Source organism: Mustelus asterias, chromosome 28, assembly GCF_964213995.1.
Source record: "Mustelus asterias chromosome 28, sMusAst1.hap1.1, whole genome shotgun sequence".
Lineage (NCBI taxonomy): Eukaryota > Metazoa > Chordata > Chondrichthyes > Carcharhiniformes > Triakidae > Mustelus > Mustelus asterias.
The window spans coordinates 16,028,231-16,045,148 of record NC_135828.1 but is presented as its reverse complement, the minus strand read 5'-3'; the positions used below and the strand labels follow the sequence as shown (position 1 = coordinate 16,045,148).

The window sequence follows — 16,918 nt, the reverse complement described above, 5'->3', positions numbered from 1 at the left end:
AATGCTATTGCAAACTACTCATGGCTGCTCTTAACGGCCAGTTTATTGTTCCTGGAAGATTAAAAAAGCCCTTATAAATAGAAAGCTAACTGGCATCTAGGAGGATTATATAATAACATCTGATTTGCAATTATTTTTTGACAGCTAAATAAAAAATTGCACGAGTACAATCTAAAATTGGAAGTCTGTAAATTGGTTTTAGAAAGCAAATTTAACTTCAAGACTCTTTAATAGAGCAGTAGTAACGAATGCTGAATTATAATAATTTTACCAGGCAACTCAAAGAAACAAAACATAGAATCATAGAATCCCTACAGTGCAGAAGGAGGCCATTTGGTCCATCAAACCTGTACCAACAACAATTCCACCCAGGCCCTATCCACATAACCCAACATGTTTATTCTGTTAATCTCCATGACACTGAAGGGCAATTTACTATGGCCTATTCACCTAACCTGCACATCTTTGGACTGTGGGAGGAAACTGGAGCACCCGGAAGAAACCCATATATAGACAATATATAGAATCCCTACAGTGCAGGCGGCCATTTGGCCCATCAAGTCCACACTGACCATAATCCCACCCAGGCTCCATCTCTGTAACTCCACTTATTTACCCTGATAGTCCTCCCCGGCCCCAAAGGGTAATTTACTATGGCCAATTAACCTAACCTGCACATCTTTGGAGTGTGGGAAGAAACCAGAGAATCTGGAGGAAACCCATGAAGACACGGGGAGAATGTGCAAACTCCACACAGATAGTCACACCAGGGCGGAATTAAACCCGGGTCCCTGCGCTTTGAGGCAGCAGTGCTAACCACTGTGCCACCCTATATATAGTATATTACATAGACATAAAACATGTAGACTACTTACTGCAAACACTAGTCATTACTAAGTAAACTATCACAATTTTCAATGGTTAAAACAAGCTGCTGACCTTAATTCATCTTTAAGTATTTAATATTCCGTTAACTACTAGGGTATCAGCACAGTGAAGTAATGATAGTTGCCAAAATCCCAGAGGACCACAGGCTGCTCTCTCCCCTCCTTTTTAAGAGAGAGAGAGAGGAAAGGAGAGAGCAGAGGAAGAATGAGCGAGCACAAGCGAGAGAACTGACTGGTGGTGTTTCAATTCGAGGGTCACCACACTTCAGGTGAGAAGACGGGCCTTCATGGGTAACCTCATCCAGTACAGGAATTGAACCTGCGCTGCGAGTGTCGCCCTACACCATGAAACAGCTGTCCAGCCAACTGAGCAAGCCGACCTCCTGTAACAATGAAGTAATAAGCAACATATCCAAAATCAATAATAACTGTAACCATCTACAAGACAATAGAACAATTGGCACCAAAGGAACAATGTCAAAATTTATCACTTCACAACAGTCAATGCTTGTTTCCAGAAAACATTTCTCCACTTATCCAGCAATTCTCAGTTCAGGCACTTGTACTTTGTTTCCTGGTTTATGTCCACACAAAAGTATTCAACACAAAGGTGGAACATATCTTAATCGAGTATGCAAGAGGTGAGAGCAATAACACCACTGCAGTCACCAGTGACAATTTATGATCAATTAACAGCACTGCTCAAACTGATGAAAATCCCCAAATCAGCCAAACATCATTACTTTCCAGAAAAGAATGGCCCTCCTTTATTTGTTCTTCCTAGATTAAAAGAAAGTCCACAAATCTCATTGCACAACTGATCAATGCACTGATGAACCATCTTGTTTTTGTTTGAATTTTTTTGAAAGCTCAAAAAATTAAATTGAATCTACATACTTTATCATAATGGCTTTAAATAATCTCAAAGATTAGCAAACCCAGATGATGCTGAAATATAAACACACTGAAACTAATCTAATATCGCCAACTTTGGTTCAGTTCTACCATTTTCACCCTGGAGTCAGAAGGTTGTGGGTTCAAAGGCCACACTCAGCCTCGAGCACATAATCTCAATTTCTATTCCATCGCAGAAGACAGAGAGTGCTGCACTGTCAGAGATGCTTATTACGGATTAAATATTAAACAGGGCTTCCCGCTTGGATGAATGCATAGAGTTTACTGGACTATGGGATTATTCAACGAAGAATTCTAGAGCTCTGGTTTCCTGCCCAACATTTATATGTCAACTAATGCCACTGCCCATTTATCTCACTGCTGCTTGTGGCATCTTGCTGTGTGCAAATTGGCTGTCACATTTTCCTACATTGTGGTAATGACTACACTTCAAAAGACTTAATTGGTTGTGAAGTGCTTTGGACATCCTGAAATCGTGAAAGGCTCTTTATAAATCTAAATTTGTTCTGTCTTGCTACTCAAGAACTTAATTGTAATCAAAGGTTTAACTCAAATGCCGAGCCAAGTGCTCTCAAAGTCAACATCTCAAATCAGTAAACAACGGGATTACTGGTTTAGATTGACAATGAGTATTACCGTCCAGGATATCTACTGAACTTCTACACATGGGAATCTATTGCGACAGTTTGTAAAATGAGCAAATAATAAGCTGCTTACGTGTGCAGATGATATTCTGCATGCATCACAAATGTTGAAACATGTTCACTGGATGACAAACTCAAAAAGGAATTTCTACTTTCAGTCTATCATCAAACTATTTTCCTTCAGCAAGGATTGTTCCACTACAACCTGTCATTTTTCACCATCTCTGCTTCATTCTGCTAACCTACAGTTTATTTTAGAAAGAAAATATTCTCATATTTGCCAAAGATTGGCGGCGTCAGGTTTAAACTGCCCAGCTTTGGACAGTTGGAAAAAAACCCAAGGTTGTTCAGTAATTTGGAAGCAAAACGGTTTCACTGTTCCAACTTCAGCCCTTTTAAGCTTTCTTGCACAGACTTGTTTGTGTCATTGTGCTGCTTTTCCTCATTGCCCTGACTAGCTTCTGGAAATTCCATGAGAAAATACACAAAGTTTGTGCAGTATTATCACAGTTAAACTTATCCAAAGTAGAAAAATAATTGAAAAGTAACTGAAAGTTTATTAGTGTTACAAGTAGGCTTACATTAACACTGCAATGAAGTTACTGTGAAAACCCCCATGTCGCAACTCTTCGGCGCCTGTTTGGGTACACGGAGGGAGAATTTAGCACGGCCAATGCACCTAACCAGCACGTCTTTCGGACTGTGGGAGAAAACCAGAGCACCCGGAGGAAACCCACGCAGACATGGGAAGAAAGTGCAGACTTCACACAGACAGTGACCCAAGCCGGTAATTGAACTTGGGTCCCTGGCGCTGTGAGACAGCAGTGCTAACCACTGTGCCACCGTGCCGCCCCAAGGCTGTGATCATCCAGTCAGAATGATTGTTCTGCTAACTGAGAACAGTGCTAAAACATGTCAGATGCAGAAACATCCAAAATAGATCAACAGCAGTACAACTTTGAAAAGCTATTATAGAACAGGGCAAAGAGGTAGAATTTTGTTGCTGTTTAGTATGACTTAAACTCTGCCAAGACACATTTTATTTTGCTACTTCATTATTGTGATATCATTCTTGGTTTATCAAGCAACTTTTGAGAAGGGTTGGTGCAAGAATTTAACTTTGATATTGGTTAGCTGAGTTGGCTATATAACTAGGGTATGGCTCAGAATAATTCCTTCAGAATAATGCCAACAGCACCAGTTCAATTCCTATTCCAGTTGAGGTAGACTTGGGCCCTGCCTCCTTCCCCTATCCCTAAGAGTGGAAGGCAATCCACCACTGACGAAAACTGCCAAAAAAAATGGCTCAGGATGAAGTATCAGCAGACAATGAACCAAGGATCTGACTTCAGGCATATATAATATGGCATGACTTAAACATAGTGTTGTCACCAGGATTTGAATGAAGTGTGTTCTGAATGATAGGACATTAAGGAACGTACGGTTTACAAATTTGTCACTGGTGATAGTTGGTAGCTACATAACTAGACAAATGGATATACAATTTAGGAAAAAAATAGCAGAGTTTAGACAATGAGGGGTAGAGAGATAGTGTCAGAAGATTGAGTTGTGGTAGAAGTTCAGCCATGATCTTAATGAATTACAGAGCAGTCTCTGAGGGCCTAATCTTCCTCTATTTCATGTAATGTGCAAAACGCACCTTTAGAAGTGTGACTCTATACCCGTTATTCTCCTCCTCCTCCTCCACCAGGTCCCATGCTCAAGAGGGTGTTGGTGACCATGGACTTCTATTGGATTGGTCATGATCATGACTGGCAAAGTGCTGCAGTGGTTTGCCATTACCTTGTGCAGTAGGCTGATCAGGGGTCAACTCTGGATCTTCTTGGAACCGCTACCAATGCAAGCATCTCGCTAAGTAAGTAAAGAGACCAAAACACAATATTCTAGGTGCCATTGCCCTCTACAGTTGTTGCAAGACTTCTTTACTCCATCCTCCCTTCAAGAGAAGGTCAATATTCCATTTACCTTACTATATAATTGTTGATCCGAGTAGAACTTTGTGATTCATGTACAAAGACTTCCTTACAACTCTCCAGAATTCTAGCTTGTGCCTATTTAAATAATATTCCACTTTTCTATTCTTCCTGCCAAAGTGAACAATCACACATTCTTCCATTCCACCTACCAAAGTTTTGCTCACTCAGTTAACCTATCCATATCCCTTTGCATCTTCCTATCTATCTTTGTATCATCAGCAAATTTGGCTCCAATACATTTGATCCTTTCATCCATTTCATTACCATATAAGAATTTGAGGCCCCTGCACTGATTCCTGTGGCACTACACAAGTTAGTCTGTCAACATGATAATGACCCATTTATCCCAACTCGATTTCTTGTTAGTTAGTCAATCCTCTAACTGTGCTAATATATCACCCTTACACCATAAGGAGTTCTTGCACAGTAACCTTTTATCTGGAACCTTATTGAATGCCTTTTGGAAATCCAAAATACAGTACATCTACTGGTTCTCCTTTATCCACCTTGCTTGTTACATCCTCAAAGAACTATAATAAATTTGTCAAACACTATTTCTGTCCCACAAAATCACAATGATTTGCATGACTGTATTCTGATTTTCTATATGTCCTGCTACTATCTCCTTCATAATGGATTCTGGCATTTTCTCATCGACATTTGTTGTTACACTTCAACACAATATCTGTAATACAACGACAGTCTCAGTGCCTAAAAATTGTAAATTGCCAGTTAGTTAAGATCCAATATTGGTCTTCTATAACCTTTTCAAACCATCAATAAACTCTGATCTGATTTTGAAATGTGATTCCTACAGGAATTTTACTGCAGGCTCCAATCAATCAGAAAAGACGTACAATTCTGAACTACCGGTTTAAAAATGGCAGTGTTATTAGATATATATCCAAACTAAATATTACTATCAAAATATAGGTGGAACAATTGATCTAATTTTTAATCAGTTTTGAATTCTGGAATGTGTTTATAAAACAGCACGAGAACTCCACACCTTGCACAAGTGCCCCACGTTATGCATAAAGGTATGTTTTCTAGGTTTGTTCCAAAAATAAGAGCTCTGCTTAAACTTGGAACAATAGACAGTTAAGACAAGCTAATAAGTGGTTGTCACACCGAATATTCTATTCGAGCACAGTGTTACTTAAAGCAATGAAATCATGGTACACTTCCAAAACCTAGAGTTTCAGAATGCAGGAATTGGAATGTTAATAGCAGTTTTTAAACTTACAATTTGAATTTATATAATGGCTTTAATGTAGAAAAAGCATCTAACCTTGTTCTGCTCTTACCTCTAAAAATCACCCCAGCAACTCATAAGCAACTGCACTTTCAAAATCCCACTTATCCAGCCTTTGGGCTCTCCATTAGCCACAACATTTGTTACCTCCACTGTACCGCACCCTCACCTCCACCTTCGATATATTAGTCCCCAATAAAATCATTATTCTCTTTCAGCCTGGAGTACTGGCACTTCATAGAATCCTACAGTGTAGAAGGAGGCCATTCGGTCTATTGAGTTTGCACTCACCCTCCGACAGAGCATCCTACCCAGATCCACCCAAACCCATAACTCCACATATTTAGCCCGTTTGGGACACTAAGGAGCAATTTAGCATGACCAATCCACCTAACCTGCACATATGTGGACTAGCCCACCTTGGCAAATTTCCCCCGCCACCCTAGCATCTTCCTCTAGGGTCTCTCCTAATTCTCCCTGCCTTCAAGTTCATTTTCTCCTTGGGAACCACCGCCTGTTACCTGGGTTCTATTTCTACTAAACCACTAACCACCAAATTCCCTCCTTTTAGACAATATTATAAACTTCTCCCTTCAGTTGTGTCTCTCCCCTTCAATTCAACACCATCATCAACTCTTTCTCTGTAAACTAACAGCTCATCTCCAACCTCCCTTTCTTCTCCCAGTTCTTGAATGCATTTCCGCCTCCCAAATCTGTGCCCATCTTTCTCAGAACTTTGTGTTTAAATCCATCAGATTAGATTTCTGCCCCTATCAAAGTACTGAAATAGTTCTTATCAAAGTCACAAATGACATCCTATGTTACTGTGACAAGGTAAACTGTCCCTCATCCTTCTCGATGTGTCAGCAGCCTTTGACATGATTGATCACACCATTCTCCTCCAACAACTCTCCACTATCACCCAGCTGGGTGGGACTATTCTTGCCTGGTCTTATTCTTATCTAACTACAGCCAGAGTTCACTTGCTTCTGTGTGCTACCAAACCATTACCTTTGGTGTCCCTAAAGGATCTACTTTTGATCCTTCCTATTTCTCATCTACATGCTACCCCACAGCAACATCATTCAAAAGCACAGCATTGGTTTTCATATGTACATTGACAACACCCAGCTTTACGACAATACCACTTCTCGCAGCTTCTACACTGTTGCTAAGTTACCACACTGCTTATCCTACATCCGGTACTGGGGACCGGATGAGCAGAAATTTCTTCTGAAGCATCATTTTTGGTCCCCACTCCAAACTCTGTTCCTCAATTACTGACTCCATCCCTCTCCCCGGCAACAGTCGAAGATTAAACCAGTCTGTCACAATCTTGTTATCACATTTGACCCCAAAATAAGCTTCTGACCACATATTTGTGCCATTAAGACCACCTACTTTTATCTCAGTAACACTGCCCAACTTCACCCCAGCTTATCGTCTTCTGAACCCGTCATTCATGTCTTTATCTCCAGACTAGACTAGACTATTCTAACATATTGCTGGCTTGTCTCCCATATTCTACTGTGTGAAAACCTGAAGTCATCCAAAGCTCTGCAGCCCATGTCTTAACTTGCACCATGTCCCAATGCCCTACCACTCCTGCACTCACAGACATGCATTGGTTCCCAGTTTGAGAAATGTCTCAATTTTACAATTCTCATCTTTTTCAAATCCCCCCCATGGACACACCCCTCTTTCTATAATCACCAGCACCACAACTCTCTGAAATTTAATTCTGGTCTCTTGTACTTCCCTAATTTTAATTTCCCCAGTTGGTCTTCAGTTGTCTAGTCCCTAGGCTCTGGAAAATCATCCTTACCTCTCTGTCTCACTTTCCTTCTTTAAAACATCCTTAAAGCCTATCTCTTTGATCTTCTTTTGTTATCTACCTGCCATTGTGGCTGGATGTCATACTTGGTTTTATAATGATCGTGTGAAGCTCCTTGGGACTTTTTATTATGTTATAGGCACTACATAAATATAAGTTGTTATCGTTGTTGAAAACATCCCAAGACACTACTCAGAAGCATAAACAGATATGCCCAGGGGGCTGAAGGAGCAGACAGCAGTACTGGAATAAGGCAGATGGTGCAGGTGGGGAACGGGAAACATGGACAGTTAAGAGGCTAGTCATGGGAACACAAGAGCTCTTGAAGGATTGGAGGAGCTTACAGTGATAGGGAGAGACAAAGAATCCATGAAATTATACAAACACCAGAATTTTAAATTATTGAGGGGCTGAATACCCTACCTCTGCTCCTATTTTGTATGTTCATATATTTGAAACACAGAGGGACCAGGAGCCAATGTAGGTCATTAAGAGCAGGGCTAATGAATGGTGCAGGTGGGGAAAGGACAGATCATCTGTTGTTTTAATTTCTCCATGGATGATGGAAGTAGACAACTATAATAGTTGATTCTGGAAGTGGTTATGTTGTGGATGAGGATTTCAGCAGCAAATGAACTGAGACTGGACAGATGCAGGCAATGCTATGAAGGAGGATGATTGCAGACTTTCTGATGGCGCAAACAATTACATACTTATATTAGAAATGCAAAATGCAACCCTTCAGTTTTGGCACAGTTTGTTTTAATATGACCAATGTTGAGATGGTTCTAGTCCAACAACAGACTGCTTTAATTAGCTCTAAATCCATTCTTTCAGATTAAAAACGGAATAAACAAGAACATAAGAAATAGGAGCAGAAGTAGACCATTGAGCACATCGAGTCAGCTCCACCCATTCAATATAATCACGGCCAACCTTGGGCTTCAACTCCACTTTCCCGGCTGTTCTGCATTCACCCAATTCTCTGTGGCATCAAAAATATGCCTATCACAACCTTAAAATATGTTCAATAATGCAGCATCCTAAACAATCTGGGGTTGAGAATTCCAAAGATTCACAACTCTGAGTGAATAAATTTTTCCTAATCTCAGTCCTAAATGATCAGCCCCTTATCCTGAGCCTGTGCCCCTATGTTCTAGATTCTCTAGCCTGGGGAAACAACATCTCAGTATCGACCCTGTTAAGTCCCTTCAGAATCTTGAATATTTTAATGGGATCACCTCTTATTCTTCTAAACCTCAGAGAACATAGATCCAATTTACTCAGCCTCTCAGAATTATAGTATCCCTACAGCGCAGAACCATTCGGCCCATTGATCCTGCACCAGGCTCTATCCCCATGACCCACATACTTACCCTGTTAGTGTCAGGGGGACTAAGGGGGCAATTTAACATGGCCAATCAACCTAACATGCACACCTTTGAACTGTGGGAAGAAACCAGAACACCTGGAAGAAACTCATGCAGACACGGGGAGAATGTGTAAACTTTAGACAGACCATCAATCAAGGCTGGAACCGATCAGAGGTCCCTGGTGCTGTGAGGCAGCAGTGCTAACCACTGTGCTACCCTCAGCATGGGAGAACCCTCTCACCCCAGGGACCAATCTAGTGAACCTTCCCTGTACCACCTCCAATGTAAATACATCCTTCCTTCAATATAGAAACCAAAGTTAAAGAATTCCAGGTATGGTGTCAGTAAAGCTCCATGTAATTGTAGCAAGATTTTTTTTATTCTTGTAACCCATTCCCTTTGCAATAAAAGCCAACAAGCCCTTTGCTTTCCTAATTGCTTTTTTTATTTGCATGCTAACTTTGCATTCCTTGCCTGAGCATACCAAAGTGAATAACCTCACACTTCCTCACATTATACTCCATCTGTCACCTTGTTGCCCATTCACTTAACCTGTCTATATTGCTTTGCAGCCTCTGCGTGTTCTCTTCACAGCTTGCATTTCCACCTGTATCATCAGCAAACTTATACGTTACTCTGTCCCTTTGCCCATGTCATTAATACTGATTGTAAATAGCTGAGGCCCCAGCACTGATGCTTGCGGCACTCCTAGTCACAGCATGCCAACTTAAATGTGCCATTTATCTCCACTCTGATTCCTGACCATTAACCAACCCGCTATCGCTCTCCATTAACTAATCCTCCGTGGTAAATCATTTGCAATCAGTTAAGTTATATAAAACAAAGAAAAGTGAAACTTTTATACCTTCAGTATTTTTGATCAAGTTTCCATCTATTTTGCTTCCTTCCTGGGAGTCCAATTTATTTACAATGGATTATTTGTAAATAACTACCCTGCTTTGCAAATATCCCTTCAGCTAATACTATCAAAAGTTCAGATTGGCTCTCATTGATTTTGTTATTGTTTGTAGCAGGTTATTGACACATGCTGCAGTTGTTTTGGTTATATTACAGTTGTGTGAAAATACTTTTGTTACATAAGCAGAAATATAAACACATGCAGCTTGAAGAGCAGGAGCGTTTGCCCAGTGTCTTGGCTAATGCTAATCCCTCAACCAACATCACAAACAGTATCTTTTGACAATTTATTTTACTGTGGTCGGCGGGTCCTTGCTGTGTGTAATTTGACTGCCACACTGACAGTGATCCCATTCAAAAGTAAATAATTAGCTGCAAAACACTTTGGAAGATGGGTGTTATAATATGCATTATATAAAAACGCAAGTTCTTTCTTTCCCGAGCCCATTCATAATATCGAGCTATCTGTAGCTAGAATAGTTCAAAATGATGAAAGTAAAATGCAAGGTCACCTTACTCTTCATTTGGGATATCCTTAACCTTTGACCTTCAGAGGCCAATCAGACATCACGTTAGAACTGGTGAAAGCAGCAAACAACCATTTATAACAATCCTCCTAGGTACACAGAGAAGGCCACTTCCGTGAGAGCTCAAAGTGATTAATGCATCCTCAGCACTTAATCAGATAATTTAAACATACTATATTAAATGCCTCTTTAGATCTCATCAACATCACTGAGATCATTACATCATCATACAAAGCTTGAATTTTGTACTATTGAGTGGCCTGCTATGTCAAGCATCAGCCAATTCAGAAACGTTCCCTAATCCAAGGAGATGAATATAACCTGTCCTGTGTTTTTAGCCTGAAATTTAAACACAACTCATGTTTGTTTAAATAGTTTTGCAACTTGCCTCACTTATGATCGTAAATTTCATTCCAAGTAGTTCCCTTAAATTGACAGCTCTCGATATTAACAGTTCAAAACTAAGCAAACGATGCAAGTTCATTGGTTAGGATTCTCTTTTCCCACCCATACACCTACCTTTTCTTTTTCATGAGGAAGATGGGTAACTGGTAGAGATGAAGGGGAAGAATTATTGTATTTTGTTGTTCCCCTGCCTCCTGCATTCCCATAATTCACTCTGTAGAGAGGCCCGTCCTTTAATATTCTCCCATTATTCACAGCACGCTTGGTAGCTAGTCTAAGCCTCTGTTGAAATGTCGAACTGCTGGTAATAGTAGCTAAATCACTTTGGCTTCTCAAATATTTCTCTATGTTCTTAAGTGAGGAACCATTTGGTTCTGCCAATCCTTCAACTGCTCTCTTGAGTATCTTATTCCAGTCCACATTACTAATATCAATGCAGTTTCTTGATGTACACCCTTGTGTGGATTTTGAAAGACTGCAAGGCTTAATGGGTGTAAAACGGCCAGGTTTCTCTGGATCCTTGTAGGATGAAAGCCCTTTATTTGTAACTTTAAGAATAGTGCCATCTTTCACACTAAGTTCCAGTTGTTCTAGAACAGTCTTCCTATCTAATCCATGTGAAGAGGATACTGCATGGCAAATTCTCTCCTCTGAGGGCCTTTGCTTTTGCTTTTTCACCTTCTGAATAGCTTCCAGAATCCATTCAGTGTATAGCGGGTTTGCAAGCTTTACCATGGTTGACCATTCATATGTTGTTCAATTCCAATGTTAGGCACAGAAATTACTCCTCGTCTATGCATTCCATCAATCCCATGCCAGGAACTAAAAGGCTTTCCTGAGAAAATAATTCACTGAAGTGAAGACTAGAGCATGCCTTAACACCAGCACCTGTAACATGTTTGCCAGTCAAAAATATCCATCAAAACTGCATTGAGCCCAATTAGCCTTACAACAGGATAATCTTCTGAAGGTTCAACCAACAGGTTTCCAAAAGACTCCCAATGGACTAGTTGTAAATGTGAGAACAGGTCCTGTAAGGCAAAAGGTAAACAATGTTAAATGTGTCCTCTGCAAAATTCATTGAAATCAGGGGGGAAAAAAAGCCCACAAACCTAACAACTTAGCCCCTACATGACATGTAGCATATCTGCAGGTTATGATGAGTTTGTTAGATTGACATTTTCAAATCCCTCATGTTGACATCAGAATGTCACCATTGTAAACACACGTGCAAGGCTAAGGCTGCAAGTTCTCCCAATCTCGCCGTAGATCTTTTTTAGGTGTAAATATATAGGGCATGATGTCATTCCCCTTCTGAAACAAAAATCAATAAAGTAGGAAAACTCGGTAGCATCAGTTGTATATTTTCAGGTGAGCAACTTTCGCAAGGACTTGTTTGCTAGCCTCTCCCGCATTCCAAATTTATCCTACAGAGACCTGAACTCGAGTGGCGTTGCTTGCTTTCTTCTTCCAAAAGGAATAATGATAATTTTTTGGGGGAGGGGGGAAAAATTGCAGATGACCAACAAATGAACAATCCGCTGGTGAGCAGAGAGCTCTGCAATCAGCCCTCGACCTGCTGGCAGCAGCATCCTGTCTGTGTGAATCGGCCTCAATACCGCATCATCAGCATTCAGGGTCACACCAGCGAACCACTGCGTTAAAGCCCAGCCAGGATCTCCACACACAAAAAAAGGGACATCTCATCATTAACCATAATCACGGCAGCCCATAAAGCCTTCCGCATTATTCCCTTCAGGTAAGCACATCCCCTTTGCCTCTTAAAGATGAAAAAAAAGGCTTGGCTTCGAAACAAAACAGCTTTGGAAGAGGAGGAGGAGGAGGAGGGGAGGGGGGAAGAAAACACAGATCACGCACCTTGTTTCACACTTGAGCGCAGAATGGGCTGATAGCTAGCAGAGCGGGCGCCATTTTGTTCCAATGTTTGAACACCGGAGTTTACATGAAAGCGACATGACACTGATTACAGCCGAATGGAGTCCCATTATACCCCGGCGCGCAACCTAACTCCAGCCTGGAAGTCCCGCCCCCCGCGCCTCCCCACCATTGGCCACGCAACCCCACTCCACCCCGCCGTTCCCCGGCCAGCCCTCCACCCGATTGGCACAGGGCCCTTGTCAATCATCCGCCCCCTCTCCACCTGATTGGCACACGGACCTGTCAATCATCCCCCCCTCCTCTCCTCTCCGCCTTATCCAAGCAGGTTCGGTTGGCCCGCAGTATTTATGTCATTTGCGCACTGGGGCTAAAGCGAAATTTTAAGTTTGACGCGCTGCCTCCCAAGTTAATTTCGCTCAGTCGCCGCGATGCATCACGTCGAATTATTTTTCCTCTCCCCGCTCCGAAAACCAGTGCTGCAAAAAAAAATCCGATCAATTTTAAGTTTGAGCGGAACGCCGTCCCAAATTAAAACTGTTTTTGTTTTAGGCTTTTTGCACGGCAACCGAATGTCAAGTTGCTCCCTTTTAAAGTATACCCTCTCGGGCAATATTTGGAGGAGCGACTTTTAAAGCACCCCCCCCCCTCCCCCTCCCCCTCCCAGATCTATTATTTCTGAGTGGGGATCTGTTAAACTAGAGATCGATCTTTGGATGAACATTTGGATCAGTGTCGAGTGCAGCGCTGCCCTCACGGATACCAACCCCCCCCCCCCCCCACTCCCCCCCACTCCCCATCGCTTAACGCAAAGGTGGGGGGGGGGGGGAGAGAAAAAAAACACAACAAAGTGGGCCATTTCACAATTTCTTTCACCTCCCTGCCCGTTGCGAATTAATATTTATCAGAGGAGGCTTGTCTTGGTGCTGGGCTCGCGCTGCTTTTGAAAATTCAAACGGGAGCTCGCAAGTTGCTGCCTTTTAAAACAACCAGGAGGAAAATGGCGCATAAATTTGTAATGTGTTTCATAGATATATAAAATAAAACATGCGGAATTGGCACTTCATTTCCCATTTTTAAAAAGCCTTTATTTTGTATTTGAGAGGTGGAGGGGGGAACAGCAGCTGAGAGAAAGTATCTGAGGCGGTTGGAAGCTTCTGGAAGGTGCTCCCAGGACCCCCCCCCCCCCCCCCATGGCCCAACGGTCGCTCATTAAGCAGGCGGCGCGCGAGGCCGGCCCCGCGCAGTCGCGGCCGGGGGGGGGGCCGGAGTCACGCGACGGCGGGCTGCTAACTGCCGCTCACGAGACTCGGTCTCCCGCAGCCGCCTGATTACCACCTTAGTCCCAAAGGTTAAAACATCTGCGTGCGCGCCACCACCAGCTAGTGCCCGCTGCCAGCCGCGCCAGTTGGGCGCCCTTGCCCTTGTTTTGTTCGTCAGGGGCGCCTCCAACTCAGCAGCCTGCCCCAACTTGTCCAGTTTCCTCCCACACGCCCCCACCCACAACCCATTCCACCTTTCATTGTGAAGTCATGTTTTTTTTAAAAAACCATCATTTTTAGATTTTAAAAAAAAAGTTTATTTGTCTCTCTTTCCTCTTCTTGGAACAATTTTAATAACCTCCCAGTAAACAGGCTTGCGACCTGGTGGCTTTTTGGCTCAGATCTTGTGCTATATGCCAGCTGTCTCGATTTCTTACGCAGGGTAACAGATGGCACACACAACAACCACACAGGCGAGGTACTGTAAACCACACAAAATAGCCCATCATTAATTCTGAGGGCATCTCTTCCAACCCTGTTGTTTTGAACTGTATTTGAGGTCTACTTTGTGTACACTTGCATTTTATATATTGATATACATTAGTGAATGTTCTTTCTCACCAGTTCGAAATTACCTCCAACTAAACAATCTCTTAATTATAGCAAAAGTGTGTTTTGCAAAACTATTGCTGTGAACAAACGTTGATAAATTAATATGGATTTTTTTTAGTGTTGTTTACAAACATTGAACTGCTACTGCTTCCTGGAATTCCAAATCAAATGGATAAAATAATCATATGTGCACAAATATTTTATCAACTATCTGATCCATAAAGATTCAGGGTAGTTCTGAGAGCTTAAACTATATGCAAGTTAACTGAGTGACAATAATTCCAATACTTTCCCAAGGATAGCCAAGTTCAAAAATACAGTTAAACTTAATTCATCAAAAGTCACATGAAAAATATGTAATTTTGTGGTTTTGGTACCAGTTTTTTCATATTTTAATCAGGATCATGGACCTGAGTGCTTGTTAAATGGGAATGACTATATTGAAACACGCTAGGTTCAGTCATATAGGATGCTGTTTTGTTTATATGAGGCTTGCAATACAGTGGAACCTCATATTGTGAGATATGAACTATTGGAAATGTGCTCCAAATTAAAGAACATAGTGGCATAAAGAAAGAATGAAACTAGAACACTGTTTGCCATTGGACTGTGTTCCCATTTTGTAGTAGAGTGGAATTTGCAAATTCGTTTTTTTGAGAATACAGCAAATAAACATGATGAGTATTTGCTAAATACATATCAGCTAAAAACAGAATGATTTAACTATCACTGTGTGGAATACCAGCAATTTTATTCCATTTTATTAATTTTTTCAATGACTTGGAGGAGGGGGCTGAAGGGTGGATCAGTAAATTTGCGGATGACACCAAGATTGATGGAGAAGTGGATGAGGTGGAGGGCTGGTGTAGGCTGCAAAGAGACATTGATAGGAAGCAGAGCTGGGCTGAAAAATGGCAGATGGAGTTTAACCCTGATAAGTGCGAGGTGATTCATTTTGGTAGGACAAATTTGAATCCGGGTCAAAGGTAGGTTTCTGAGGAATGTGGAGGAACAGAGAGATCTTGGGGTTCATATCCACAGATCTCTGAAGGTTGCCACTCAAGTGGATAGAGCCGTGAAGAAGGCCTATAGTGTGTTAGCGTTTATTAACAAGGGGTTTGAGTTTAAGAGCCGTGGGGTTATGCTGCAACTGTACAGGACCTTGGTGAGACCACATTTGGAATATTGTGTGCAGTTCTGGTCACCTCACTATAAGAAGGATGTGGAAGCACTGGAAAGAGTGCAAAGGAGATTTACCAGGATGCTGCCTGGTTTGGAGGGTAGGTCTTATGAGCAAAGGTTGAGGGAGCTAGGGCTTTTCTCTTTAGAGCGGAGGAGGTTGAGAGGCGACTTAATAGAGGTTTATAAGATGATGAGGGGGATTGATAGAGTGGACGTTCAGAGACTATTTCCTCGGGTGGATGTAGCTGTTACTAGGGGGCATAACTATAAGGTTCGTGGTGGAAGATATAGGAGGGATGTACGAGGTAGGTTCTTTACCCAGAGAGTGGTTGGGGTGTGGAATGGACTGCCTGCTGTGATAGTGGAGTCGGACACTTCAGGAACTTTCAAGCGGTTATTGGATAGGCATATGGAGCACACTAGAATGATAGGGAGTGGGATAGCTTGATCTTGGTTTCGGAAAAGGTTCGGCACAACATCGTGGGTCAAAGGGCCTGTACTGTGCTGTACTGTTCTATGTTCTATGAACCATGAACCATGTCCCTTCTATGCAACACAGTGTTTACATCATATAATCCCTATTCACTCCCTTTCTTAATTTGGAAGCTGCACACTTCAAGATTTGTATCTTGGATCTTTGTATATACAAATCTTTTGTATATAGGAAAGAGTCCATTCAGCCCCTCAAGCTTACACTTTCCAACTCAAATTTGTCATATACCCCTTCAAAATAGCAATGCACGTGGTATCCTGTGATTTTAATTAATTTTCTCCAAACATAGGTAGTGTCCATTTCTCACAGTCCCTGTGATACGTGTGGAATACTTCACCTAACAATTTAATAAAAATTTGTTTTGTAAATAGCACATCATGCAAACAATTCTCATACAAGTAGGGACACATTTACTACACACACATGTATGTGTGCAGAAAACATCAAAAACTACTTTCTCAAGAGCCATCAGCAGTTGAAACATTCAAACAGCTGTCAATGGCTCATCATCAGCAAGTGTACAGCTGTAGGCACTGGAATTTATGCTGAATAACTCTAGCATTGTCCAAGAAAAGCATTAACAGATTAAAACCCCAATTGTAAAAGGCAATTATAATTTTTTGAAGATGGATCACTTAAATTACACCAATAAAATTCTACAAATGGAACTGAATGCAATACTTATTCAACAAATGGATGGAATTGTTGGAATTCAAGT

General features: G+C 41.6%; 1 protein-coding gene across 1 annotated transcript in view; it reads right to left on the bottom strand.

Annotated features, from left to right (window-relative positions):
- kat6b (K(lysine) acetyltransferase 6B) overlaps positions 1-12,816 on the bottom strand; it is a 165,382-nt gene extending 152,566 nt beyond the window's left edge. Inside the window, exons 1-2 of the mRNA XM_078199592.1 lie at positions 12,634-12,816; positions 10,870-11,786 (exon numbers count right to left, since the gene is read on the bottom strand). Coding sequence (XP_078055718.1) covers positions 10,870-11,490 — 621 coding nt within the window. The 5' untranslated portion in view covers positions 11,491-11,786; positions 12,634-12,816. The remainder of the gene's footprint in view (positions 1-10,869; positions 11,787-12,633) is intronic.
- Between the last annotated feature and the right edge of the window lie 4,102 nt (positions 12,817-16,918).